This window comes from Vanacampus margaritifer, chromosome 5 (genome assembly GCF_051991255.1).
Source record: "Vanacampus margaritifer isolate UIUO_Vmar chromosome 5, RoL_Vmar_1.0, whole genome shotgun sequence".
Classification (NCBI taxonomy): Eukaryota; Metazoa; Chordata; class Actinopteri; order Syngnathiformes; family Syngnathidae; genus Vanacampus; species Vanacampus margaritifer.
Genome location: NC_135436.1, coordinates 21627122 through 21654244, shown reverse-complemented (window position 1 = coordinate 21654244; position 27123 = coordinate 21627122). Strand labels below are relative to the sequence as shown.

General features: G+C 38.1%; 2 protein-coding genes and 2 long non-coding RNA genes across 6 annotated transcripts; 1 reads left to right on the top strand and 3 right to left on the bottom strand.

The window, feature by feature from the left end:
• Positions 1-68: 68 nt before the first annotated feature.
• Positions 69-13163, bottom strand: tmprss13a (transmembrane serine protease 13a). 3 transcript variants are annotated; one of them, XM_077565870.1, is made up of 13 exons: positions 12846-13150; positions 10009-10183; positions 8055-8165; positions 7654-7827; positions 6019-6145; positions 5837-5932; positions 5637-5680; positions 4881-5043; positions 4634-4812; positions 3793-3891; positions 3364-3509; positions 2391-2543; positions 69-1130 (listed from the first exon to the last, which is right to left on the bottom strand). In XM_077565870.1, exons 1-13 carry the CDS (start codon positions 12861-12863, stop codon positions 1116-1118), a joined length of 1500 nt encoding a protein of 499 aa, XP_077421996.1. In that variant the 5' UTR covers positions 12864-13150; the 3' UTR covers positions 69-1115. The 3 variants fall into 3 exon arrangements, with proteins under 3 accessions (XP_077421996.1, XP_077421997.1, XP_077421998.1); XM_077565871.1 differs by having other exon boundaries at positions 10015-10183; XM_077565872.1 differs by lacking the exons at positions 69-1130; positions 2391-2543 and adding an exon at positions 2551-3076 and having other exon boundaries at positions 12846-13163.
• A 1690-nt stretch (positions 13164-14853) lies between these two features.
• On the bottom strand, positions 14854-21804 carry LOC144052277 (uncharacterized). Its single transcript, XR_013294185.1, has 2 exons — positions 21030-21804; positions 14854-19203 (listed from the first exon to the last, which is right to left on the bottom strand). It is a non-coding gene; the product is annotated as an uncharacterized LOC144052277 (long non-coding RNA).
• On the top strand, positions 16423-22882 carry il10ra (interleukin 10 receptor, alpha). Its single transcript, XM_077566200.1, has 7 exons — positions 16423-16681; positions 16958-17078; positions 17195-17364; positions 18294-18439; positions 18514-18676; positions 19093-19211; positions 19704-22882. The coding sequence occupies exons 1-7, from the start codon at positions 16588-16590 to the stop codon at positions 20463-20465; spliced, it is 1575 nt and encodes a 524-aa protein (XP_077422326.1). The 5' UTR covers positions 16423-16587; the 3' UTR covers positions 20466-22882.
• LOC144052276 (uncharacterized) lies at positions 22181-25240 on the bottom strand. Its single transcript, XR_013294184.1, has 5 exons — positions 25182-25240; positions 25032-25108; positions 23370-23504; positions 23264-23291; positions 22181-23172 (listed from the first exon to the last, which is right to left on the bottom strand). It is a non-coding gene; the product is annotated as an uncharacterized LOC144052276 (long non-coding RNA).
• Positions 25241-27123: the final 1883 nt, after the last annotated feature.

Here is a 27123-nt window from a genome sequence, read left to right as displayed (position 1 = left end):
TCCTTCCCTCCTCCTTTCGCGTTCTCTCTCCTGAAGTCAAGAGAGCTTCATTACTTGGAGCAGCAACATAGATTTTTCCATTTACGTTTTATTTATTCATATTTGGACAATGTAGTGATTACACAAATAAAATATCCCCCCCCCCCAAAAAATAAATAGAAAAACAAAGGATACATTGGGGATTCTTGACAATATATCAGTGTGCATAAAAAAAAAAAAAAGGCGCGCACGCCCACACACACAAGCAGTTAAAGTGCCCTTTAAATATTTGAAGTCTGAGATGTGCCCCCAGGAGGAAGGAAAGCATATAATCATTTATTTATCTTATTTATAGTGCAACCGCTACAGTGGATTTGGAAACATTCTTCCCGCAGGCAATAACAGCAATGGAATTCATTCATTTTAATTCAGATAAAAGTTGCAAAAGAAACAAAGATGAAAAGAAAATTGTGCGCAAAAAATATGTTGTATGCGTTCACACTAGTCGAAACACATTCGGATTAAAACTGTGTTTGTAGAATATTGAATTGCAGAATCCACCTGTTTTGATCCATCTCAGGGGGCGGCCATTTTGCTACTTGCTGTTGGCTGAAAACGACATCACAGTGGCGCCGCTCCAATCACAGCTCCAGCTTCCTGAGTTTGGTCACATAACGCTCGCAAGCTGAGCCGTGATTGGTCTTTGCCTGAGCCCCGAGCAACTGTGATGTCATTTTCAGTCAGCAAGTTGCAAAATGCCCACAGTGGAGTTAGCCCACTCGAGTTCACAGTGGCATTTCAACCGTAGAGGTTTCGCCATATTTTGAGAAAAAAATCCTAGTGACCGCATCGCATTGGAAGAGAACACATAAAGTGAATGGCCGGCCATCTTTAAAGCTTGTTTTATGAAGGCAAACACGGCAGAAGCAGGAAAGAATGCAAGATCAGTGCATCAAGTGGCAACATTCACACAGCTGTAAACACGGCGCTTGCTTGGTACTTTGGCGGCGCCTCGTCACCTCCGCTCCATACAATCTTTTATCCGTCTATCTGTTTTACATGTGGCGCCCTCTATGCCTGTCTGAAGACGGCTTCACAGTGCAGTACTCGATGGAGTAGGAGGGCAACGAGTGGCATTAAGGCCTGACGTGCTGTGAGAGATCAGATTAATACAAATCAATTGCAAAGTACTGTAGGTAAGCCGGCTCCCTCTAGTGGTACACAAAAGAATCACTGAATGAAATGTTCAAAACAAAAAGTTCCACAAGTTTAAGTTAAAAAGTTTTGTTAAATACGACTAAACTGCGCTCAAAGAAAAGTACTGCAGCATCAGCCTTTTTTTTTTTTTTCTCAAAGCCAGTTGAACCGTTTAATTCCCTATATTTAAGATCACTGTTGATATTCAAAGTGTGCATAATGTTAAAGTGTTTGAGAGGCAATGCTAGAGAATATACAAAGAAATTCAAGAATACTAATCAATTCAAAATATTATGGGCTACATTTTATATTTAATTCATTTTTACAAACATGTAACATGCTAAAGGGGTTTGCTTAACATTTGGTCTTAATTCAGTTATGTTTAATATTCAACAATTGCAAACAAACTTTAATTGTGTTAATTTATATTCATTGTAAACACACCATTAATGTCAGTGACATTTTAAAGATGAGTAACAATGTTATCTTATAATTAGCATTTTTCTTATATTGCTATTGACTAAATAGTAATGTCACTCTAAAAACATTTGGGTTAAAATTAACCCAAAGTGCATCAAAAAGGGATTAATGGGTTAAATGAATAACCCCAAAAATTGGGTCAAATGAATAACCCACAAAACTACCCCAAATATTAGGTTGCTTTGTGAGTTATTTATATAATATGAGCGGCCTTTTTGGGTTAAATAACTCAAAGTTGGGTCGGTTCATTTTCGACCAATTTCCATTGAGATATTCAACTGACCCAAAAGATTGGGCCAAATGAATAATCCCGCAAAATTGGGTCGCTTTAATTTTTGGGTTAAATGAGTGAAAAAAATGTCAAACCCTTTTTTTTTTTTTTTACCCAAACTCTGGTTCTTTTTTAAACAATCGTTTTTAGAGCCAATTGTCTGTCCTACTTGCCAATTAATATTAAAAAAAATAAATGGTAATCTATTTTGCATTATAAATGTACAGTAAAATGTGGTCAATTGTGATTGGTGGAGAACGAGGAAGTGATATGACAAAGAACTGGTCTTTTCTTCTGCCTTGGCACTAAGTGTAGAAAGTGAGTAATTCAATGCAGGTAAACGACACGGGTCGTTTCAATTGTTAAATTTAGTATATGCCGCGGGTCACAAAAAAAGAAAAGAAAAGGCATTTAGTGTCCTGACTGACTTGGCTGATTAATTTCCTAAATTTGAGAGTCTCACCTGCATGTTGGTGTAGATCCAAGGCAGAAGTCGGCTCACCCTGGTGTAAACACCTGGCTTGTTTACCTCACCGCATCCGTACCCCCAGCTGGTGATGCCCACCAGGTACCACACATTGTCGATCTGACACACCAGGGGTCCACCGCTGTCACCCTAAGGAAACATGTTAGAAAAGTCAGTTCAAGGAGTACGGGGTACCGAGCCCCCTGATACGGGCTCTTCGGTCTCTGTACGACCGGTGTCAGAGTTTGGTCTGCATTGCCGGCAGTAATTCGGATTAGTTTCCAGTGAGGGTTGGATTCCGCTAAGGTTGTCTCCTTTGTCACTGATTCTGTTCATAGCCTTTATGGGAAGACTCAGCAGAGGCGTCGAGGGGGTCCGGTTTGGTGGCCTGAACATTGCATCTCTCCTTTATGCAGATGACTCGGTGCTGTTGGCTTCATCAAGCCGTGATCTCCAACCCTCACTCAGGGTTGAGTTGAGGTGGCTTGGATGCCTTCTGGACGGCTCCCTGGAGAGGTGTTCCGGGCATGGCCCACCGGCGGGAGGCCCTGGGGACGACCCAGGAGAGACTATGTCTCTCGGCTGGTCTGGGAACGCCTTGGGATCCCGTCGGAGGAGCTGGTTGAAGTGGCTGGGGGCTGGGAGGTCTGGGTTTCCCCTCCTAAAGCTGCTGCCCCAGCATCCTGACCCCGGATAAGCGGTAATAAAATGATGAATGGAGAAAATGGGCCGTTCAAAATCGGTTATTATTGGCAATTAAAATACCTTGGTAAAGGGCACCTTTTTCAACCTGAAAGATCTTGTAAAACTGATAAGTGGATATCAAAGAATTTATTTATTTTTTTTTAAATGGCTGAAAAATTCATTTTTACTCAACCCACACCTCAAAAAGGAGAGCTTGACTACTCTAAAAATTCATATTTACGACAGCGTAGTCAAATGACAAATACAAATCTACCCAGTGACTCACCTGACAGGAATCTCTGCCTCCCTCCTCCAAATGTCCGGCACAGACCATGTTATTGGTCACAGCGCCTCCGTACACCAAAGGGTTGTTGCACTCTCGAGTACCGATGATGTCAACAGTTACCTCCATCAGCTCATTGGACACTTCACCTGTTTGGGGATTTCAATGTCATGAGAGCACATTTTAGACAGCTTGAAAAGGATTTTGACTTTTTAAAAGCAGGAAGGTAGTAAAAGAAGATGTTACCAGCAGACTCGTTTAAAAGACTAATTCTGACTACATTAGCTTCTCATGCTAATCAGGGAATGTATAGTACATACAATGATTAGCAACAGGGAGGACGCCTGCTCTGGTCTGACTGCATTGTCACTGCTGAGCGAGCGCTATCATTTGTTTTGGTCCAGATAAGAGAGAAACCGTTTCCATGCTTACCTGATCCGGCCACGGTGGTACCAAAGCCCGACGTCCAACAAGCGGTGCCAGTGGGGAAACGCTGCGCAGTAACTGGCAGGCACGCCGGGTGAACATCATCTGAGAGGAGGAACGCAGATTACATATCTGCATGCTACATGTTCTGATCATGAAGCAGGTGTGTTAGTGGAGAGAAACATGGAAAACGGGCTGGATAGGGGCTCTCGAGGACCCAAATTGAGCAGCTCTGGTCTAAGATTAAAAATAATACTTCTACATTTTGAAAAGTCAGAAAAAAAATTCAATAAATATGCTTTAAGACACTACAAGATTGTCAAGATTTGCGTTTGTACTCCCCCTACACACTTTTTTTATTTTTATTTTTTTTTACTGAAATTAATATCGGCTCCAAATATCAGCTATCGGCCTCCATGACTACTAATAATTGGCATCGGTATCGGTTTATCTCTACAATTTTCCAAGTTTGGCCAAATTTAGTGAGGGGGAAATTTTGGAAATATTTAAATGTGGAAGTTAAACTTTTTTTTTTAAATGAGCTGGAAATATAGTGTAGTTTAGACCAAGTGTATATCTTTTATTAATGTTGTTGACTTAACTTCTGTCAAACACTAACCTCCAATAAAGCAATTTTCCCTGTATTATTGTGATTAACAATTTTATACAATTGATCGTGACTGAATTAAATGTATGCTTTTTTTTGCTTTTAAAATCCTTGAACGGTGCGGATTCCAACAAGATTAGCATTAAGAAATTTGAACAAGAAACGCATCCCAACGGTCCATGTTGAGATGTCAAGTAGTGAACAAACTAATTAGGGAAAAGCAAAAGAAGCTTTACCAACCGTCAAAGTTGACCTCAACTGCAAGTTTGAGCAGAGCGATGTCGTAATCATTAGTCCTGTTGTTGTAGTTTTCATTGAGGATGATCTGCTCCACCTCCAAGGGTGCCGGTAAATTGTTGAGAGCCAGCGCTCCTGCATACACTTGCCAGAACTGTGGCAAGAGCATTGAGGGGTTGCTCCTGTAGGATGACATTATAAAAAGTCAGCCATTTGTGGAACTGGTGACATGCCAAGCGGTCAGTTTCACCTCGGGAAGCAGTGAGCGGCGGTCAGCACAAAATCGGGAGAGATCAGGACCCCTCCGCACACGTGGAAGCCCCGAAATTGCAGCGATAACTGCCACGGCCACTGACCCCTGTCAGCAACGCTGCCCCCTACGATGCGAGACGTGGACTCCTGCTTGCCGCACTCTGAAGATACAAAAGAGATATGCTGTCATGCAGGAACAACTTAACAACAGCCCCCCCCACCCACCCCCACAGGTGCAACACTTTTCCTATCATGTTAAAGCCAAAAGGTAAGCAGATGCAAAGGTTAGCATTAGCTAAAGGCGTTGCAGTTAATCACTTGCATGAGACATGGTCAGCCCTAAAAAGTGGTCCGTTTCAGCAAAACAATCATTGAAAATAGTGCTTTGGCGCCATCTTGTGGTATCTCTGTGCTCACCAAGTAACGGGAAGGGATTTCCATTACAGTGGTGCCTTGAGATACAAAATTTCCCTTCATAATTAAGATAAATAAAAAAAATTAAAAATTGAAAAAGTGGTTGGACAAATATGTGCAATATGAATTTCCACGTGGAACGGAAGAATGGCGTTCCGCAGGGTTCAATTATAGGGCCTCTGCAGTTTGCATTGTATCAGCTGCCCCTTTGTTCCATCTTAAGAATGAATTTTAAAGTGATGCAAACAGAATAGCTCAAAGGATCACATTTTTGTGTTGAGGTGCGAGTTAGGCGAGTGCGTGCGTCACAGAACAGTAGGCACAGATGGCGGCTGCTTACCGACGCACTGCAGGGAGACTGCGCTCTGATCCGGGCAGGAGGAACTATGGGAATGTCACAATGAGAGAGACATGTCAAGCGTCTCAATAATACACGTGATTGTGGACTACAGGAAATTTGGGTCAAACTTCAAGGTTTTAAATTTCACCCCACATCATCTTACTGCCCATGTGGATGTAATAGAAAGGTGATTTATTTACCTGACTTCAACTTGACCCTGGATGGAGTCAGACAATCTGTTGGTCACTATGAGTCCAAGGGAGTTCTGTGTTGTGGTATTTATGTTGCTGTAAGACCTACAGATATAGGGAACATTTTAAATAAAAAGGTCTGGTAGCTTGGTATGAATGCCAAATAAAGAGAGAGAGGGATGAGTGTTTACTTCCTAAACCCAATTTGGGCGCACGTCTGGTCAGCAGTGCGCTGGTCCCAACCGTTAACGCAGACGGGAAGAAAGCGGCCATCTTGGGCCGTCTTGACCTCCAGGCGATTTTGAATTCCGAATCTCACTGGCGAAGGAAGAGGCATGGTAAAAAAATAAAGGCCATTCAGTCTAATAGTATTTTTCCGTTTCATAATGCAGTGCCAACTCTCATGTTGACAGGAAACTAACAATCCTAACTTTGACTTTCATTTATTAAGCACACTAAAAGCAAACCATTAAGAAATAGTGTATTGTTTATACTGTATATTGTAGTAAAATTGTACATAGTATGTTTGAGTAAATGTTGATGAAATATGATTTTTAACGTCTTTTTCAGTGTATTATCATTTGTAGTAATATTAGCTCTTTGACTGCCAGACGTTTTCAGAAAAGGGATGCCGTGGGTGCCAGCCGATTTAAGCATTTTTGACTGATCTTTCAAGGTCCACAGAAAATGTTGTGTTTGGACTATGGAAACACACATACTACCAAATGAAAGATTGGACTCTCATCTTTCATCAGAAAAAAAAGTTTGTTTCTACCTTATTCCGTTTTTCAGTAATCAACAATAGAAAATGGTTACTTTCACCTCTGTTTTAAAACAAACGTTTTTTAACGTCTTTGGTACTCCATAGATTTTTACTAAACGTTATTTAACGTTTTTGGCAGTCAAAGAGTTAATTGGGAATTACTTTGAATTTTAATCATTGTTAGCGGTTTCCTTTTCAGGCTTGCCCACTTGAGATTCATTCATCCGCAGAAGATTTAATCTGGGTTTTATTTAATGATCAAGCAACATTTACCTTTTGTCTGTTTTTATTTTAACATTCAAGTAGTTTGACAGTTCATAAAGAAGTTTCAGTCCTCAGATTAGTCACTGTCAATGCAGCGCATTAAGTGCATTTGCATTAAATTTAGGACTTTGAGAAAAACCTACAAAAATAAGAGGTGTGAAGTAGTAACAAAAAAATAACACTTAAAAAAAGAAAAAACATTCTGGCAGCATTGGTTATACTCATGTTTCACTTTTCTCCACACAAATGAGGCTGTTACCGTCTTAACTTTTTAGTTTAACAATAAATAGTTTAAATGTATTTACATTTATTTTCTAACTCAACCATGGAATCCCTTTCCTTTTCAAATACTATTTAAAGTGCAACTACCACCATCATGAATTTAGAAATATGCAGCAACTAAGGTAGGCACTCAAGATGTTGATGATTCTGGGCAGTAACGCTTACTTCAAATTAATTCACAATGTTCCTTTTCACTTATTTGCTTATCACGATTACAATTTACTCCTCAAAATATGAGTTATACTTTTTGATTATAATTATAGTATATCACAGGTGAATTTTCAGCCGATTTTTGGCGCCCCCTAGAGTTGTACCTTGATAGAGCAAAAAGTGTGACTTCTGAAAAGGAATTATATTTATTTATCAAGAGACATTTTGTTACTATATTTATAGTTTCTTTGCATACATAAAAAAGTTAGATGAACCAATTTATTATTCGTAGAAGGAGACAAAAAATGGTCGGACTCCAATCATCTGTAACATTTGCTTCTGTTACAGGAATTACTTGCACACTCACCACAGTTCATTTCATCAGAGCCCAACTCACAGTCCCTGATCCCGTCACAATTTATGGTAGTATTAGGGCAGCTGTCAATAATCATTATAGACTGGTTGTCATCGAGGTCTCCATCTTGCTGGCCGTCGTCATCGTCAAAAAGGTCTTGTGTTAAAACCTTGGTGCCATATTGCACTGCCGTTGGAGAGAAGGTAACAAACGTCAGGAATAATGTGACTGAGAATTGAGTAGCAAAACCCCCCAGAGCAGATTCATACTAACTGCCATCAATTAAACTAAAACGTTGGCACCATAGAAAGCTCAGAATGTTTTCTATCAACAATATCCATAAAAAACGCCTTTCCTCCAAGGACAGCCCAGTGAAAACACAAACAGAAGAGCAAATGAATATGAATGCCAACCTCCGAGCCAGATGGCAACAGCCAGCAGGGCGACGAGAATAAAGGCGGCGCATGACCCTCCGTAGCAATGGCCATTATTCTTACAGCAGCCTCTCTTCCTGCTCCTGGAGGCTGCATGGAAACACAGCACACACAATACAAAGTCAACATCTAACCATCCATCCATTTTCCAAACCGCCTACCCTCACGGGGGTCACGGGGTCGCTGGAGCCCATCCCAGCTGACGTGGGCTTGAGGCAGTGTAGACTGTGGACCGGTCGCCAGCCAATCGCAGGGCAACAAATCAAACATCTCTAAAATAATACAGTGGGAAAATGAAGATCCAAGGGCACACTCATTTGGAATATGACCAGAATTTTTCTGAAAATGTGCCCTAAATTTTTTTTTTCCACATGAGCAGTCACCACACGCCAGTAGGTAGCATCAAAAGGACTAACTGCATGTTACGTGACATTTTTCTGTCCCAGACACAAAATATTCCCTAATAACAGGATATTTAAAAATGTAGGTGGTATTATGAGGTAAACAATCATTTTAAAAATCATACACTGGTTTGTCCATAAATAGTTTATTTTGTAATTGTTTTTATATTTCAAATATTTTTATATTGTATATGTTTATATACAAAAAAAAAAAAAAAAAAAAAAAAAAAAAAAAAAAAACCTTGTCTCTTGGTAACATTTTTTTAAGAGGATAATAATAGATTCCATTTTCTCCCGCTAACACAATTTTCGGATTAATACATGTGTTTGTGGAATAAGCAATGAGCAGATGAATCCACACATTTTCATCCATTTCAAGACTGCCCTCTGCTGTCGACCGGAATTGACATCAAAATGCCCTCGGGCTCGCATTACCAAAGTCATGACTCACCTGTTTCCTGGGTTTAGTCAATGTATCTTTGGTCATTCATCTGTCTATGATAGCCACATATTTTGATAGGTTAGAACGATTATATGCTGTTCCACTTGATGGCAGGAGGTTCAATTAACCTGGGTATCCACTTAGTGACATTAAGATTGTTGGAAAACACGACACTTAACCGTTGACAGGTGTGAATGTAACTGTGAATGGTTGCTTACATACATAGATTAGATAGCTAGCTAGATAGCCGCTAGCTAGATAGTGTTGACATTTAACTGTTTCAATTAATATTTTAACTGTTTTGAATTTAGTTGTACATGTGTAGATATAGATATTACTATGTTAATTCAATCATTAGATGTATAAGGATGTGATAATGATTTCTTAAAACTTTTTTTGAACTCTGACCTCTCTCTTCCCATGAGAAAAGAATGTGTTAAAAGGTTTCTGTTGATTTATTGGAAGGGTATGTTTAAAATACTGTCAGAGTTTCTGGTCATCAGGTGGTAAACTCTAATTCTCCAAGGGCAAAGCCTGTCAACATTAATCCTCCAAAGTTTGGAAGTAACTCTGACAGAAACTTGTATCTGTTTTATATCACAAACTCTGCTAGGATTCAAAGGAGGGCGGGGACAAGTCACAATGTAAAACCTTTTCTATAAAGATGCTGATCATTCACTATTAAATACACACTTGTAGTTCTGGATCATTTTTGGAGTGAGCCTAATTCTGTGTCTTTTAGAAGCTTCTAAAATAAAATAAAAACTTGCAAGAACTTCTTCATCGATCTCATTTATGATTTATTTGAACACGCAAAAGATTACAAAAATACATGTAATCTTACAATAGCCGCTAGCTAGATAGCCAGTTAGCTAGATAGCCAGTTAGCTAGTTCAATAGCTAATGAGAGCAAGTGGTATACCAATTAGACAGACTTAAAACATGGCCAGTAGTTAAAATGATTGTGTAAATCATTCCAAATATGTATCATTCAACTGGTAAGCAAATTCAACAAAAGTTCAACCTGAGGTCGTTCGAGGTAACAGCACGCTATAATTTCATACAGAAATACAGAAGGCAAGCGACTCACGCGAACTTGACTCTGTTACTTGGGGAGCGGCCACAGGCGGTGCATACTGAGGGATGTAACGTGGCTGGTTGGCAGGGGTCTGGCCCGGACCCACGCCGTACACCACCTCTTCATAGGACTTGAGGGGGGGCTGGGTGTGCACAGCGACAGAGTAGTAAGGAGGAGGAGGATCGTTCTGTGGGAAAGAAGAGGATTGTTATTGATATTTTAAGGCATACTGGAAAATAAGGTGGCCTTTTACAGTCAGTTACAAAACAGTTTTACATTTATTAGGTATAATAATAGTACATGATGGAGGCATGTTTTCTTCCATGCAATACAAACATTAAGTCCAGGTCCACACCTATGTGGTACCTACCTGACAGCACAAAGAAGTCTTGTATCCTAGCAACAGCATTAAGAATATAATTTTCTCATGCGATCTCCTTCGCAGGTTACTCTGTTCAGGGGCGATTTTGTGTTAGTATGCACTGTGAGGATTGCCAGGTGCAGCACCATTGTGAAAGGGGCAATCAGTGGTAATCTATCTAGTACGAGCTGCTTGGAACTTGAAAGTTTTTTTTTTTTTTTTTTTACTCATTCACTGCCATTGACGACTATAGACGTCAAAAATTCATGTGAACTATTTCTATTAGTTTAACTCTTTTTTTCCCATTTCATTAATTTTTTTTTATGAAAACCTAGATTTTTTTATTGTGCATTTATAACAGATATAAAATTATCATGCGATTAAACGGCCCTTATTTTTTATATATATTTTTTTAATTAGGCCCGTCGGGCGATTACATTTTTAAATTGTAATTAATCACATGACTTCACTTGTTAACTAACGATTAATCACAAATTTTATATCTGTTCTAAATTTACAATAATTTGTTTCTAGGTTTTCATACTCTTGTTATCAAAAGTGGGGAAAAAAACGTTAAACTAATAGAAATAGTTCAAATGAATTTTTGACGTCTATAGCCGTCAATGGCAGTGAATGAGTTAACCGAAAGTACAAGATCCCGGATACAAGCAGCCGAAATTAGTTTTCTCCGCAGGTTGTCCGGGCTCTCCCTTAGAGATGGGGTGAGAAGCTCGGTCATCCTGGAGGGACTCAGGGTCGAGCCGCTACTCCTCCGTGTGGAGAGGAGCCAGTTGAGGTGGCTTGGGCATCTGGTTCGGATGCCTCCTGGGCATGTCCCACTGGCGGGAGGCCACGGGGACGACCCAGAACACGCTGGAGAGACTATGTCTCTCGGCTGGCCTGGGAACGCCCCTGGGATCCCACCTTCAGCTGGCTGAAGTGGCTGGGGACAGGGAAGTCTGGCCTTCCCTCCTAAAGCTGCTGCCCTCTGCGACCCGACCCCGGATAAGTGGTAGTAAATGGATGGATGGATAGTTATTCAACGTGTTAGGAACTTAATGTGCTGATGACCTGAGTTTATTAATGTAAATATTTTCTTTAAAGGTTTTCAAACTGATTTCGTCACCGGGCTGAAGATAAGTCAAGTAAATTTGATTTAAAAAGCACTTTAAGACACCTATCGCTGCATTCAAAGTGTTGTACTTTGTGTCAAAATGAATCTTGCTATAAAGACAGGTAAAACAAACTACAATTAATTAATAAATATAAGTAGGCAAGTAAAATAAGTCAATAAAATAAAGAAGAAATTAATAAAAAAAAAAAAAATTAAAAAAAAAGAGTTGAGTAAAGGCAAATAGGCGAAACTTGTTTATTAACAAAAATACTAGTGGTATCGGTACAGGTATTGGTCTGAAAAACAGTGTATCGAACATCCCTAGAAATTAAAGCTTTACAGGTAAGTTGGAGGAGCTACGTTGCCTAAAAACATTGGGAAACATTTATAATATCAGATAATAAATTGACTGAAAACTTTTCCACGTTTGTCAAAATGTGAAAAGAAAATTTGATATACCACATATTTAGCCTCTTTCAATAAACGAATATCAACTTTAAAGCCTTTTGATCTCTGTATCCATCAAAACGACACTTTTTGGAGGAAGTAAGTTCAATGCATGCTTGCGCAATTTACAAGAGGAATTTTTGAATCATATTTTGAGCAATAAACGTCACAGGTGAACAATGACATGCGGCTAAACTTGTTTGTAATCAGGATTAGCAATGTCACCTGACATGATGCTAAAATGCGCTCGGGGATTTATAAACAGGTGTAGGCAAAACGTAAAGACTCAAACTCTGAATTGACTTTTTAAACAAAAGGTGTTTCGTAACATCTTCTCAATGGTCAAGTTTCAAGAATAAAGCCCCGCAGGAAAATCGCAGGCAAAATGACTGACGAAACAGGCAGAGGAGCAGGTTTAACTCATTTCTCAGCTATTGTACACGGATCGTTTTTCACGGCCACCATTGTCATGAAAATGACTGTTAAATGCCACTTTTACAGGTTTACACCACACCTGAAAGATTACAGTTTCACCCTGAATGATAACGATCATACAGAGGACGCGTGACCAGGTGTGTTCGAGACGTTTTGATAAACTGATGCTCAATCAAATAATTGTTAAATAAGTGATCTGAACTGTTTTACATGAAAACGAATACATGATCCAAACAACTCCCACAGAATCAAGAACTCAGACTAAACTAATGCAAAACATGTATACAACTGATGGTATGTACAGATAAACCCAGCCACAATCTATCATGTCACACTTTTTGTTGTCTGAAGTACAAATTAATACAATTTGACCCTTTTTGTGAGTTAACAAGAATTCCAGTTGATAAGAAGTGTAAGTATATGTGAGAAAGAAGTAGAAATCCAAAGGAACAAAAGAGCACCCAGGAAGGAGACAAAAAATAAAGAACCTACCGGGTTAAGCTTTGCCATTGGAATTAGTGACTGCAAGACAACTGGGTCGTTGAGGTGTCACCATATGGGCGGAGCTTGTTCACATCCACAGGTGGAAAAATGCAGCTTTGGTACATCTGTTCTCAAGCGTCTTTTCTTTTCCCTGCTGTGATTATCACTGACCTTCATCTAACCACCTCCCATTCACTGGATGCATCTTTATCAAAGTTGGGCGTGCCCACCAGTTTGACACACACGACACACCTGCCCAACCGGTTTCCTTCAAGCCACAGACCACCACTGCTCATTCAGTGGAATGAAACTGGATTGTGTGGCTCAAGAGACACCGGTTGAGCTTTTGTCTGCACAGGAGTATGCAAATTGAAACAGAAATTATCATGGTTTCATTCAACTGCAATGGTTGGGAGATTCCATTTTTAAATCAAGGTTGAGGTTATACAAAAAAAAGGTGTATTTGGTGGAACTACAACATTATTCATAACCAAAGATCATCATACCTACAGTGAAGCCCGGTGACGGCAGTAACATGCTTAGGGTCTGCCCCCCCCTCGCCCCCGCCCCCGCCCCCGCCTCCGCCTAGACTGGGGGTCTTAGTCAAGTAGAGGGATTTATGAACAGTTCTAAAGTCAGTGTTAACAAAAAACATTCAGTTTGCTGCTAGAAAAAAAAAAAAAGTCAGGCAAAGCCTACAACAGCAGCTGAAATTTAATTGGGTTAATCAGAGGCACTTTAAATGGTGGCAGGTGCATGCTGAGTCCTATTTAACACAAGTTTCAATATGATTGGCTCATTCTGAACACATGACATGATCTCAATTGTTTATTTTTACATCCCCTTTGGAAAGTATTCTTCTTCTTTTTTTACTGAGTTGTGCAGGTATAATTATAGAGTATATAGGTTTTCTGGCTGAATACTTAACTTTGTGAAAACTACTGTTTAACAATGGCAAGTGGCATAAACTTCCGCCACCAGGGGGCAGCATAGCTTAAATGTGACGAGCTCCAGCTGAAAGGGCCTCATGGGTAAAAAAAAGCAATTTGAGGTACAGTATTCATATATTTTAACGCTACACTTAATTTCCTTTAAAATTACATGCAATACATGGAAGTACTGTACCTCAAAAATGGATGAAGTTACGGCTATTTTAATGTTGCCACAATGAAATCCTTCGTTTTGAGAAAAACATGTTTAAAGTTTCGGCACATCTTTCAAAATTTACTCTCGCTAGTCAACGACATTGTGAGTGATATGCTTTTGAGGATACATCAATCTCATTCTCAAATAAGGATATTTAAAACATTATGATTTTCCTAAACTCATTCATTGCCATTGACAGCTATAGATGTCAAACATTCATTTTAACTATTTCTATTAGTTTAGAATCATCATCATTATCAAGAGTATGAAAACCTCAATTTTTTTTAATTGTACATTTAGAACAGATATAAAATTTTGGATTAATCGTGAGTTAACTAGTGAAGCCATGCGATTAATTACAATTAAAAATTGTAGTCGCCTGACGCCCCGAATTATTAATAATCTTTTCTTTTTTAAATATTTTCTTTTATTAAAAAAAAATAACTCCTGAAGTCATGCGATTAATTACGATTAAAAATTGTAATCGCCTGACGCCCCTAATTTAAAAAAAAAAAATTCTTAAAAAAAAAAAAAAGAAAAAAAAAAGAAGACAAGATTATTAAAAATTAGATGTGTCAGGCGATTAAAATTTGTAATCGGAATTAATAGCATGGCTTTACTAGTTAACTCACGATGAATCAAATTTATACCTGTTCTAAATGTACAAAAAAAAAATCTAGGTTTTCATACTCTTGTTAACAAAAGTGGAAAAAAAATTTAACTAATAAAAATTGTTCAAATGAATTTTTGACGTCTATAGCTGTCAATGGCAGTGAATGAGTTAATGTCTAAAAAAAAAAGTGTCACAACCATGAAACAAGTGTGTCAACAGTAGAGAACCACTGATATAGGCAATGTACAGTACAGAGGAAGATGTCATGATTTTTTAATTTTTATGATTTTCACCTATAGCCAATAAAATAAAAGAAATTCATCATTTTACAGTATATTACAATATTACATTAAAGAAACAAACAGAGTTTTATCCGCCTATAGGCTTACAGTATATATATCATCATATTCACACTTCACCCTACTAGAATATTTTATAAATAATCAGTCATAAGTCATACAAAATGTGAAATTACATAGAACCATAAACACTTGTTGACTTAGTTTGCTTCCACTTCTCAGCAGTTTCCTTTTCTGTGTGATGTTTGCATGCAGGAAGAAACCAAAAATGTCAGTTGAGCAAGGGGGGGGGGGGGCGCTGAGGGTTGTGGGGGGGGGGATGGTGAAACAGAAAAGGTGATAAACAGAAGGGGAAACTGAACTCTTTCTTATAAACCGAATGGCAAAAACAACTGAGAAAAAAAATTGCTTCCCTTGCCGAATAGACAAATGCCGAATATCTTTTTGTGAGAAACTAACGTCCAATTAAAGTCAAATCTTATGAGATGATCCATCATGACCCTTTTGGGACTTTAAACCATGTTTTAAGTCAACCTGGTTGACCAAATGGATCATCCAGACCAAAATAAGAAATGATAAAAAACATTTTAATTTACCTACATATTTATGTGCATTTGCAGTTTATGACTCATTTCTGAATAAAATCAGTGGAAAAGTATGACAGATGTGATCAATGAGTAAAAACAGGATTCAAATATATGGTGTGAAGATAGCGTTGTGAGGTCTGGAGTAGAGATATACTTTCAGTTATGTCAGGCGAAATCATTCTACATCTAAACACCTCAGCAATGAATTTGAATAATAGCCTTAATTTAAGAGATTATTTGCATAATCTGCAATATATATATATATTTTTTTTAATTATTTTTATTTTTAGGAAGGTGACGAAATTTAGTTCAACTACACAATGTCCAAAATGGCGACCATTAGACGGATGGATGGAATGCAGTCTTCAACTCAATCTGCTGTTGGGTCAAAATAACTAACCCAACCTTGGGTAAAAATTACCCAATTTTCTCAAAATCCACAGCAACCCAGCGAGCAGGTTAGGAAATCAACCCACCTTTTTAAAAATTTTTTTTAGTGTGTCTCAGTAGACTGCTTATCATACAATAGCTGCAACTTCTAAATGCGAATTGCCATATTTTTGTGAAATTTCCTTAATAATAATAATAATAATTATTATTTTATTTTTTAGGTCTATTGTGATGATTAAGACAAAATAACAATAATAATAATAATAATAACAATTTAAAAAAACAAACTGACACTTTTCAATCCCATGTGGACATAAATGTAAGTCATGAAACAAATCATTGAAAACGTGATGAACTGGGGAAGCCCCAACGTTTTTAGAGTCTCGTCTCACGTAGGGCCATTTTGCGAAAGCCCTTTGCAGAAGTGCTTTGCGTCATACACATCGCTGAAGATTCCATACAGCGCGAGTGAAAAGCAAAAGAGGAAGGTAACATCTCGTTGGGTCCTATGAGTGACATCACAACAGGAAAAACGAGTCATGTGACGAGGAGGAGGGAAGTATGAGAGCTCATTCAAAAGCGAGCGACCTCCTCGTCTTCATCTTCTTATGTTAACAGATCACAGCAGCCAAATCTCAGAAATGGTTCGGTTCTATTGTGCTCGACGGAATAAGGACTAAATCAAAAACTGTTGGATGATGACACTTTGGAACTGAATGATGACATCTGTGAAAGTACCAGGAATAGCTATGAGCAACAAGACGCTTGTTCTCGCTCTTGTGCTTCTTTTTATCATCAATTATGTGTCAGGTAACAACACTTTGTTAGTCTTATGTCTTATCTTTTTATTATCATATACAGCACTTTGTTTCTGTTGCGATTGTTTTTTGTTAAAGCGCTCTATAAATTAAATTGAGTTACATATCAACATACATAATGCGTCCAGAAAGTATTCACAGTGCTTCACTTTTTGCATGTAAGATTTTCCCCTCAATTGGATTGTCCTTGTGATGTTATTTTTTTTTTGTTGTTGTTTAAATTGATCTAATAGAAAATGTTTATTTCTGACTTTTCTTTGTAATACAGGAGTGGATGTCCCTCAGGTTGACGCAATGTCTGTGAATGTTTTGGACGGCGAGGTGGTCGTCCTTTGGAATCAACCCCGAAACATCACATCTGACATCCAGTATAATGTGCAAATGGCCAAGTATGTTTTCCACCGTAACAATAATCTCACTCAACAAGATCAGTGTATTTTCAAAATATAAAAAAAATGTTTACACAATGAGGCCAGTTATTGATTGATATGATTTGTGCTTACAGGCTTGCTGGCGAATGGGCTTTGGTGCTCAGCTGCACAGGGATAACCAAGACCTACTGCGACCTTAGTCGACTCATACATGACTACGGAGCTGGCTATAAGGTCAGGGTTCAGGCGGTAGACAGAAACAACACGTCTGCATGGAGGGTGAAGAAATTCCTGCCAAATGCAAGTAAGCAACGCTATGTTGGTGTACCTTATGGTATGCTACGTAATAGCTTGCGCTGTGGTAGCCTTTACCAAACTTTGGGTCGGAAATCATAACAGTTTGCCGAGATTAATTTTTTATTTTTATCATGTTATACAGATTTAGTTATGTGATATAATGTATTTTATATCAACATTCTGCCAAGAATTTCAAATTTGTTTTATTTATTTATTTACCTGGTCACTTTTTTGGGTCATAGCTATGCGACATGCTTATGCTAAATATTGCTGTGGGTCTCTGAATTAAGCTAAGATTTTGTAGTTTACGCTAAGCATGTATGTATGTTACGTTATGGTATCCAAAGCAGTTAAACATTTTTTTATCTTGTAGTAATAAAAATGAATAATAATAATAATAAATAGGAAGAACAAGAAGAACAAAAAGAAGAAGAACAAAAAGAAGAAGAAAATAACATGTTATCTTTCCTTCTATTAGATTATTAAATTATGCTACATTATGTTGCTTTACGTTATCCAAACCAGTTTTAGCTAACTTACAAGAAGCTATGCTATTATGTTACGCTATGACATAATATTAGTGTCAGGACCTCCTAGCATTGCTCGAGGGTCAGTTATGGGATAATTGAAGTTTTGTTAGGTTTTGTTCATAGAATGATGTATAATCTACTTGATTGATTTTGACAAAACACGTTTGAGGCTTAAGCTATGGCCCAAGAATATATGGATTACATACCCCTAGGCGGTATTGGGACCTGTTTTGGACTTTTTGATGGTTCTGACCAAGCCATTTCAAAATCAAATACTGCCCACGGATTAAATAGTATATTTTAGTGTTACCTTGAAGTTTCAGTTATTTTAAAACTTTGTTATAACAGTTGTTTATTCGGTTCTTGTGAATGCTTGCTTAAATGAGCATCTTTTCTTACCTCACAGGCAACCTGCAACCTCCTTCCTTCACGTTATACGCTACCTCCAGTACGATCACAATCCGCGTTCATCAAAAATCTATCCTCAGAAAGCTCTTTCCCTTTGGGGTTACTTACATTATCCACCTGAATGAAAAAAGCAGAAACGACAAAGTAAGTGAAGAAAAAAAGATACAAAATGTCTAATAAAATGAAGCACTGACCTTATTGTCATTGTAATCTTACAGGAGACAATAGCGTACCTGATAGATGACGTTGATCAAGGATTTAAAACCTTCACTTCTCTCAAGTGGGGGGTCGAGTACTGCGTCAGTATGATGGTGGAGGGAAATGGTGCTTTGTCTAGAAGCAATTTATCCCCAGAACAATGTCTACTGCTTCCAGAGCAAGGTGGGCAAAAGATGAAAGTTTGTTTTTTTTTTCCTACATTCTTAACTGCCTTACAACTATAAAACAAACTAAACACTCAGAAACTCATCCTTCTGTATGTTAGCTTTTTGGCTAGTTACCTTGCTAGCACCGAAACTCAGCAGCTCACCTTAGCAACCCAATTTTACAACAAAGTTAACCTTGTTTACTATTTTCAACTTTCCTAATTTTTTATCAAATTGATTTATTCAGCATGATGTGGAAAAATAACTTTTGAGGACGTGTTGGTTTCATCCAGATTTATTTCTCTAGTTTATGTTACCATCTTGAGCTATGCTAACTGGTTAATGTTGCAATGGATTCTTGTAGTGTATTTTGAAACACGTGTTTCGGGACAACCATTTAAAGTAAACTATTTGTGCTTTTCCCCCACCCAGAATGGTACATAATTTCTGTTTCATCCCTGTCGGTTGTGGGCGTGTTGGCTCTTGTCACCATTTCAACAGTCGGTCTGCTTTGTCATCTGAAACGTCCATCGAAAACACCTGCTGCGTTGGTATGCAAACAGAAAACATTCTCTTAAACTCACAGTTCATGACCATGTATTGGCCTATAAAAAAAACAGGGTGAGGGGCAGGAGAGCCCTGCACCTTGTCTTTGAATAGTCCACTGGTTTGGTCAATTTAGCGGAAGCACCATTGAGTGGAAAAGAAGCGGTGCGGGGTCCGATTTGACAGCCAGCTTCACCAAACATGGTCACTTTAGAGTGTCTCGTTGTCCAAACCCTCATATATATTACAATCAATCGAGGCTTTAAGTGGATACAATTTTTTTTTTTTAATGATTTGCAGGCGTAAGAAAGACGCCAGACAAAGTCGCATTTGATTTTCTGAAGAGGATCTTTGACTAATTAAATTCCCTTCTAAGCTTAGTCAGAGGCTATGACGGATGTGTACTGGCACCGATTTAGAAAACAGAACAGAGTAAAATGTAAAAAATGCACAATTTGAATATGAGCCCAGGCTGATTCTTGCTTCTCCCTTACTAGAAATCCCCTGTGCTGGGCTGGCATCCACTGACATTAGGAGAAGCGCCGATGGAAGTGGTCACAGACAAAGGTTGGTACCTGTCTGACAGCAGAACGGAAGGGAAAAACTTTGCAGAAAACCCTCGAAACAAGTCTGCACTTCGCATTTTGAAAAAACCCGACGACAGGACCAGTTTGGACAGCGGCGTTAGCATGGAGTCCAATGCTACGGAAAAACAAGACAGAAGTCCTCAGAGGAGACGAGAGGATAGCGGTTTCGGGAGCATTGGAGGAACAGCGTACCCCCAACAGGATGACTCAGTTCAGGCGAGGTGGAAGGACAGCGGGGTGGGACTTGGGTCCCATTTGGAATCCTCTTCCGTGAACACGATGGGACCGGAGAGTGGGTCCCTCAAAGAGTTTGACAGTTATCGCAGGCAGAGCCCCGCATTGCAGAGTTACCACGACGAGGGGCCCAAACACACCTTTCCGAGCCCGGTTTTGGCCGAAGTGGTCTCAGGCTACCGGGCGGGACCTCAGTCGTGTATTTGCTCTGGTGCAGCCCAATGCTCCTGGTGCCTCAAACGCATCGTCAACGGGACTACAACGATCCAAAAGCACCAAAGCCCACTGAGCAAAGAAGACTTTTCAAATGATACGAGAAGGACACGGACAGAAACAGCGGAGGGTTTCTCTTTGCTAACAGCTCTGACACAAGGGATGGACCTAAACATGAACACTGTGGCCATTTCGCTTGGCGACTTGCAGCTGGATACTGACTGATTCATTCACTAGGGACACTTTCAACAATATGCTGTCAAAAACAGTTGCTGCTTTGGAATAATACTCCTTTCGTTGGTGAGGGTGGGTGAAGAAAAAAAAAACATGGATAGGAAATACAACAAAAACATGATGTAAAAGTAAAGGCGCTTTCAAACAAAATGACTCGCACCTGTCGAAAGGGAAGTGGGCCTCAAGTGAAACCCTAGTGGAAATTTATGCAGACAACATGTGTGACGGTTTGTTTCTTGGCCTTTCCTCAACTCCCACAGGTAAAAAAAAGTGTCAGAAGTGTTTTGACATTATGCTTTGCTCAAGAGTTGACAAGTTGTCAAGTTGACAACTAAACTAAACCCTTACATACTGTTCGGGACACATTTGACCGTTTTGACAGCATTAAGACTACCCTAAATGTCACTCTTTCACCCTGACGTTTTAGGACTTTTCCTAAACTGACATGATAAAAACAAAAATTTTAAATAATTTCATTCTTTGGTATTACAAAAAAAGGCGGCCCTGAGTCATGCTATGCATCTTCATCTCTTTTTGCAACCCTTGCTCACTTACCAGACCATTGAGTCACATATTGTCACATGGGCAGCCAAGATAGCACACAACTATCAACCTTTTTGGACAGATTAGACCTTCTTCCGCATCTGGAAGAAAAGGGCTACACGGCTGATCTTTCTGGCATCCATTAAATCAACTGTGAATATAAAGTCTTCCGGTAGTAACTCTTACTTTAATGTCTCACCACATTTGCACAGGTTGCCACAAAAACGTTTGAGTGGTGTAAAAAAAAAAAAGAAAGAACAGGCTATTAATACCTTTTTAAAAGATCTGTAGTTTATAAATTGACAATTATTATGAAGATATTCTTAGCCCGGGTCAAAACTGATGTGTGCAAGGAAAATGAACAGTATGTAAGGGTTCACTCTGTGACTTATCTATCTTGGCTTTCTTTGTTTGAAATATTTATAATAATATTTTAGATACAAGCCACATGAAATGAAAAGGCCTAGATACATTACAGGCCAAAAGTTTGCACACACACATCTCATTCAATGTGTTGTCATTACTATTTACATTATGGATTCTCACTGAAGGGATCAAAACTAAGAATGAACACATGTGGAGTTACGTACTTAAAAGGTGAAATAACTGTAAACATGTTTTATATTCTAGTTTCTTCAAAATAGCCACCATTTGCTCTGATTACTGCTTTGTAGGCCTACACTCTTGGCATTCTCACCTCTTTCTGGTGACTACTCTTAAAAGCTCATTGTGGTAATGCCAAGAATGTGCAAAAAAAAAAAAAAAATCACCAAAAAAAAAGGCTCATCCCCAGAAAAACACTTACCACTATAGCCTACTTATTGTGCATTTTCTTGAGGAGTAGCCTTTTAAAATGAATCAGAATTTCTTTTTTTTACATGCAAAGAGACTTTCTATAGTCACCCTGTATATACCGTATGTGAGATGAATTGTTTGAATTATTTATTATTTATATTTTTTAATGAAAAAATATATGTTTAAATAAAAGCCATGTGAACTTTATATTCACTGATATGACATGAGGCAGCCAACATGACCACAATTTGCTGTGTCATGTGCAAAACCTCCACTAGAAACATACCAAAAAAAGCAGATTGAGAGGAAATCATTTCCTCTTTCAAGGAACAGCTTGTTTTAAAATAAATCAACATCATCATCCTATCTAGAGCATAAAACACATTTTATTATTCATGCAAAAAAAAAAAAAACATGTATCCCACAATTAGATTTTTTTGCAGTTAACATTATTTGTATCCAAATAATTACAAAAAAAAATACCATGATAAACAGACAAAATAATTAAAACGATTAAAATGAAAATAAAATAATTTGGAGAGGTGTTGTTGAAAAGTGATGATAGGCAGCATTCACATTAGTAAAATAAAATTATTTTTTTAAGTACACTAATGTATAGTCACAAATGATATTCATTAGCCTGTCTATGGGGTTTTGTTTTGTGTGTTAGCATTATGCTAGCGGCTTTTCCTAAGGCAATGGTATGTGGTTGTTTTAAATAAACAATGTGCAGTTCTCTCTGTATTATTATTTTTTTGACATGACAAAGGAGAATGTAACCCTGCATTTAGTTAGAATTGTAAGAGTTCCAATTTTGTGAACATTGAACTTGCTGAAGAAAATAACCCTTTCTGTTTAAATTAGAAAATACATTCATATATTATTATGCAATAATGTTGTAGTCGAAACAGAATGTAAAATCTTTAGAGGTGTTTTTTTTTTGTTTGTTTTTCAAATCAGCTGGAACATCTAAAACATTTTTTTCTGAGTCATATTATGAGAAAAGCATTGACTCATTAAATTTCCACTACACAGAAAACATAAAAAAGGAAGCAGATGTGCGAAATTTGGTAAGAAGCATGCGTGCTGTTAATTGTGTTTTATCAGATGAAACACATTGCATTACTAACTTCAGCGAGTCTATACAGAGTTTTTTTTTTAGTTTTTTTGCACTACACAGTGACTTTAGTCCAAACGGGCAGATCACACCAAGAGTCCAGACGACTTAGAAGCTAAATTCCCTTTCATCCCCTTCAAAGTGTAATCAGGATATTATGATTTTTTTTTCTATGTGGCAGGTCATTTTTTGAAGCCACTAATGGTGAAAGGAGGAGGAGGAGACTTTTTAAAGCCGATCTTGCTGCGGAGAGAACGTTGAAAACACTCAGTTTACTCGTGCATAACAAACCCTTTTGGCTTAGAATTTTCATTTCCGTGTGTAATATACTCACGTGAGCACTCTGTCTGTCAGTGGGCGTTCTACAGAAACAAAAGACGCTTTTGATGTGATTTTGTGAGAACAAAACCAAAGAGGAAAACGGTTTCCTGCTCACTCACCTTTCTTCTTGCAGCATTTTTTGCACGATTTGCACTTGTACTTATAGCAGAACTGCACGATGGCGATGGTGAAGAGGATGGCCAGCACGCCGAAGCCCACAGCAATCCCCACCGCTGTGGGGTTCACCCTACTGCCTGACGACACGTACGCACAGAAATTAGGCCATGATATTATTCATTTTAATTTCAAACTCTAAGGATTCTTAAATTAACTTCCCATTGATGCAACTACTTATCTATATATACAGTGCTGCTCTGTTCTGAGTGACAATGTCAAAGAGATATTGATTTATCAAGATGTTTATTATTGTGGTTTTAATCCGCAGTGGTTAACTTCTGAAGAAGTGCATCATGATTTAGAAACCAAAGCGGATCTAGGTGCAGGCCTAGTGTACTGCAAAATAGTTCCCATGGAGCGTTTATTTACACAACTGCACTTTGTTTAAAGAGAGGAGGCCTTTATTTGATTAACGTATTTTCTCAAATAGAAGGCGCCATAAAAATAAATGCTGTCTCAATTAGGCACACGATCCACTTATGTCATAAACACCTCCATCAAATAGAAGAAAAAGAGGTACTGTTGTTTTCACAGTTCTTATATGCTATCTTTATACATAGACACAATTTAAGGATGCATGTCATTTTACACTGAACAGGAGTTTTGTTCCAGCCCAAACAAATATTCGTGTTATAGTTAACCTCCTACATGGCATTGTGATTAACATTGTGCTTATGGAATATGAATAAAGCAGTAAAATCCATCTGTTCTTATCCATCTCAGGGGATTTTGTCACTTGCTGTCACCTGAAAATGACATCAGTTGCTGAGGGCTCAGGTAACAACCAATCACGGCTCAGCTTGCAAACATCACATGACCAAACTCAGAAAACAGGTGAGCCGTGATTGGTCTTTACTTACCTGAGCCCTGGATGGAATATTCAGTTGACAGCAAGTGGCAAAATGGCCGCCCCCGAAGATGGACAAAAAAGGGTGGATTTTGCTGCTTAATTCATATTCCACAAACACAACATTAATCAGAATGCTGTGTTCAGAGTTTAGAGGAAGCCCACTGTGATCAGATAAAGTGTGACATTTTACCACATTTTGTAAACAAGTTCCCCACACGGCAAGATGATCTTGTGCTATGTGGTGTCATTAGCGACAGTCAACATTCTGGTAGATTTGGACTCGCTTACTTTTTTTTGTCATTTCACTGCATTTCTCCATAAGAGTCCATTTTATTTTGTTGTAAAATTTATTATCTGACATAAATGGTAGTACATGGTTTAAATGATTCAATAATATTCCAAAAAGAACAGACTCCCAACACAATAGATGCTATCTAGCAGTTGGGTAAATAAGCACCCTCAGTGACTATTTTGAAAAATGAGTTTTTTTTAGGTTACGGTGCAACAACAGTAATACTGACATCAATAAAAACTGAGCATTGTGAAGACAAAATACAGCTGGATGTTATTTTGCTTCACATTCACAACATTGAAGTGACAGTGTAAAATGTACTATACTGTACACACAACAATCCAAAGTGAATCAAAAAATACAATTAAACGCGTTGAACATCTAAGAAGTGTGACAGAGAGTCACACTATGTCGTCACGCTACACAACAAAAAACGAGTCGTAACTCATAAGCTTGTCTTACCATTGTTGCCCATAGCAGATGACCTTGTGAACCTTCAGCTGTCGTCTCTCCTCACTTGACTTTAGCAAAGTATCAATCTGATAAGTGATAAATCAAATTTAAAAGCTCAAAACAGAATATTGCCTTCTGTGCTTTCTTCCGACATCTTACGTGTGAGTGTTGGTGTTCCCCATACCGGGCATTTTTTTCAAAACCGGTTCAACTGCCTTGTTGTCGTCTCGTTTCCTTTCATAAGATAATGTGGGAAGTGTATCGCGCTCCTTTGTCGTGATTGGCAGCTTTCTTTCTTTACAATTCACCTCCAGTGAAGTACTTTTGTTATATCAAGTAGCAACATTTGTTTGATTCATTGAGAGTTGTCACATCAGCAGAAACTCAATTCTCTTCTGCGCATATTAACTCTTTGACCGCCAAAAACGTTTAATGACTTATGCTAAAATCCTAATGAATGCCGCCAATAACGTCAATTGACGTCAACTACGTTTTTTCTCAATAAGCAGTGCAACGTCTTGTGCAGCACTGCCTTGTCATTGGGTAGTAAAATCCCAAAACAGCAGTTTACAGCATTGTATCTCTTTTCAATGGGCTCCCGGTGAATGGAATTACAATGAAACATGACGAATCTGATGAAATAGAATGTTTTCAAGGATGACGTGAATGATCAAAGCCTTTGTCACATTAAATCTAATTCATAGAGCGTCACTAAACAAAAAAATATTAGTGTCAAAGTCACTGTTGTGCAGAAAATGTATCTTTTCACAAAAAGCGCGTTTTCTCCTTATCTTTTCAATTTTCTCTCAATGTCACTCAAATTACCTATTTTCAAATGGTAATTACTAAAGAACGGAATAAGGTAGAAACATATCTTTTTTTCTAATGAAAAATTGGAACGTGATTTTCCATTTGGTACCTACCATGCTATGTAGCCAAACACACAATATTCTGTTTGCCTTGAAAGATGAGTTAAAATATGTTTGGCAGTAAAAGAGTTAAAACCGAAGTTATACAAATTGTGTTAAGTGTGTCTTGTGCATCATCACACCAGTCACCTTAAATTATTTTAGCATCTTTATGATAACTATCTGTACAGCATTCAGGTTACTAGCCTAATACTCACAGATAAAGCAAATCTTTGCACAATCTCTGGTTTGGGTCAGGTTGTCGTACATTTCCAGGAAAGAATACCACCATTGAAGTCATAATATGTGTAAATGAAAGATGATGTCATGGAGTATCCGTGAAGACCACTGAGGTTGCATGATGCACCTTCCATTTCTCAGCTGATTGATAGCAGTTGGTGACGAATGGGCCGTTGATAACACCGTTACAAAACAACTTCCATGATGCCGGTAAAAGCGAAACAAATGAAACGTAACTTTTTATGTCAGCCTGTTCCACACAAATTGCTATTAACTCATTCACTGCCATTGATGACTATAGACGTCAAAAATTCATGTGAACTATTTCTATTAGTTTAACATTTTTTCATTTTTTTATGAAAACCTAGATTTTTTTAATTGCACATTTATAACAGATCTAAAAATTTTAATCGTCTGATGCACCTTATTTTTAATATATATTTTTTTAAATTAGGGGCGTCAGGCGATTACATTTTTTAATTGTAATTAATCACATGACTTCACTAGCTAACTAACGATTAATCACAAATTTTATATCTGTTCTAAATTTACAATAAAAAAATTCTAGGTTTTCATACTCTTGTTAGCAAAAATGGGAAAAAAATGAAACTAATAAAAATAATTCAAATTAATTTTTGACGTCTATAGCCGTCAATGGCAGTGAATGAGTTAAGGTCCCTGTAAATAAAGTGAATATTAATGTCTTCTAAATTTGACACACCACAGAGAACAATGTTAATGGCCCTGTCAAACTTCAGTGATTCCCCAAATATTACAAGTCAGCATTTGCCTTCTTTCTTTGACATGCATGCAATCACGGCCAACAACTAGGCACTCTAAACTATCCACATGATTTATATTTTTTTTTCAAGTGTCCGTGCAATTTTTTTTTACTATCCAAAGGCAAAATGAATATTTGGGCCGGTAGACCGGTAGATATCGCTTCACCTTCA